Below are 549 nucleotides of genomic sequence, written 5' to 3'. Positions count from 1 at the left end.
GTCTCTCACCTCGAGGACCAGGATCACCCAGATCTCCCGGCAGTCCTCTGTAACCCGGCGGGCCAAGGGCTCCAGGGTGACCGATGGATCCAACCTCTCCTTGCTTCCCTGGAGGCCCGGCTGGTCCAGGCCGTCCCACGGCACCAGGAGCCAGAGGCCTTCTCAGGTTAGCAGCGAGCTGAGCCATCTGATCTGAGATCAACACCAGCAATACACTACAGGCTGCATCGTGAAGCTGCATCAATAAATGCCGTTTATGGGTGAACAAAGGTCTTACCATCGATCATCGAGCTACACAGTTCTCTGATGTGCTGCTCACTAGCCAGTTTGCCCTGCAACATAATCACAACAGCACTCCTGAGACATATTCTGTGTTTACAGCGCAGTACCAACATGTATCGTCTGGCAGGTGCTTACAGGAACACCAGTCTTTCCAGAGACCCCTGGAAAACCTTGCTCTCCTTGGAATCCCATCGGTCCTGGTTTTCCAGGTGCGCCTCTGGCTCCGGTCTCTCCCTGTGGTCCTACAACTCCTTTGGCTCCCAGCTC

At 55.6% G+C, this 549-nt stretch overlaps 1 protein-coding gene across 1 annotated transcript; it reads right to left on the bottom strand.

The window, feature by feature from the left end:
• Positions 1-9: 9 nt before the first annotated feature.
• LOC107734985 (collagen alpha-3(IX) chain-like) lies at positions 10-543 on the bottom strand (the record flags this gene model as incomplete). Its single annotated transcript, XM_016546831.1, has 3 exons — positions 418-543; positions 278-332; positions 10-192 (listed from the first exon to the last, which is right to left on the bottom strand). Coding segments are annotated over exons 1-3 (295 nt in total), but the record flags the coding sequence as incomplete, so codon positions are not given.
• Positions 544-549: the final 6 nt, after the last annotated feature.

The sequence above is a fragment of the Sinocyclocheilus rhinocerous genome, unplaced genomic scaffold (assembly GCF_001515625.1).
Source record: "Sinocyclocheilus rhinocerous isolate Xijiao unplaced genomic scaffold, SAMN03320098_v1.1 C35613040, whole genome shotgun sequence".
Classification (NCBI taxonomy): domain Eukaryota; kingdom Metazoa; phylum Chordata; class Actinopteri; order Cypriniformes; family Cyprinidae; genus Sinocyclocheilus; species Sinocyclocheilus rhinocerous.
This window is presented reverse-complemented; position numbering and strand designations above follow the sequence as displayed.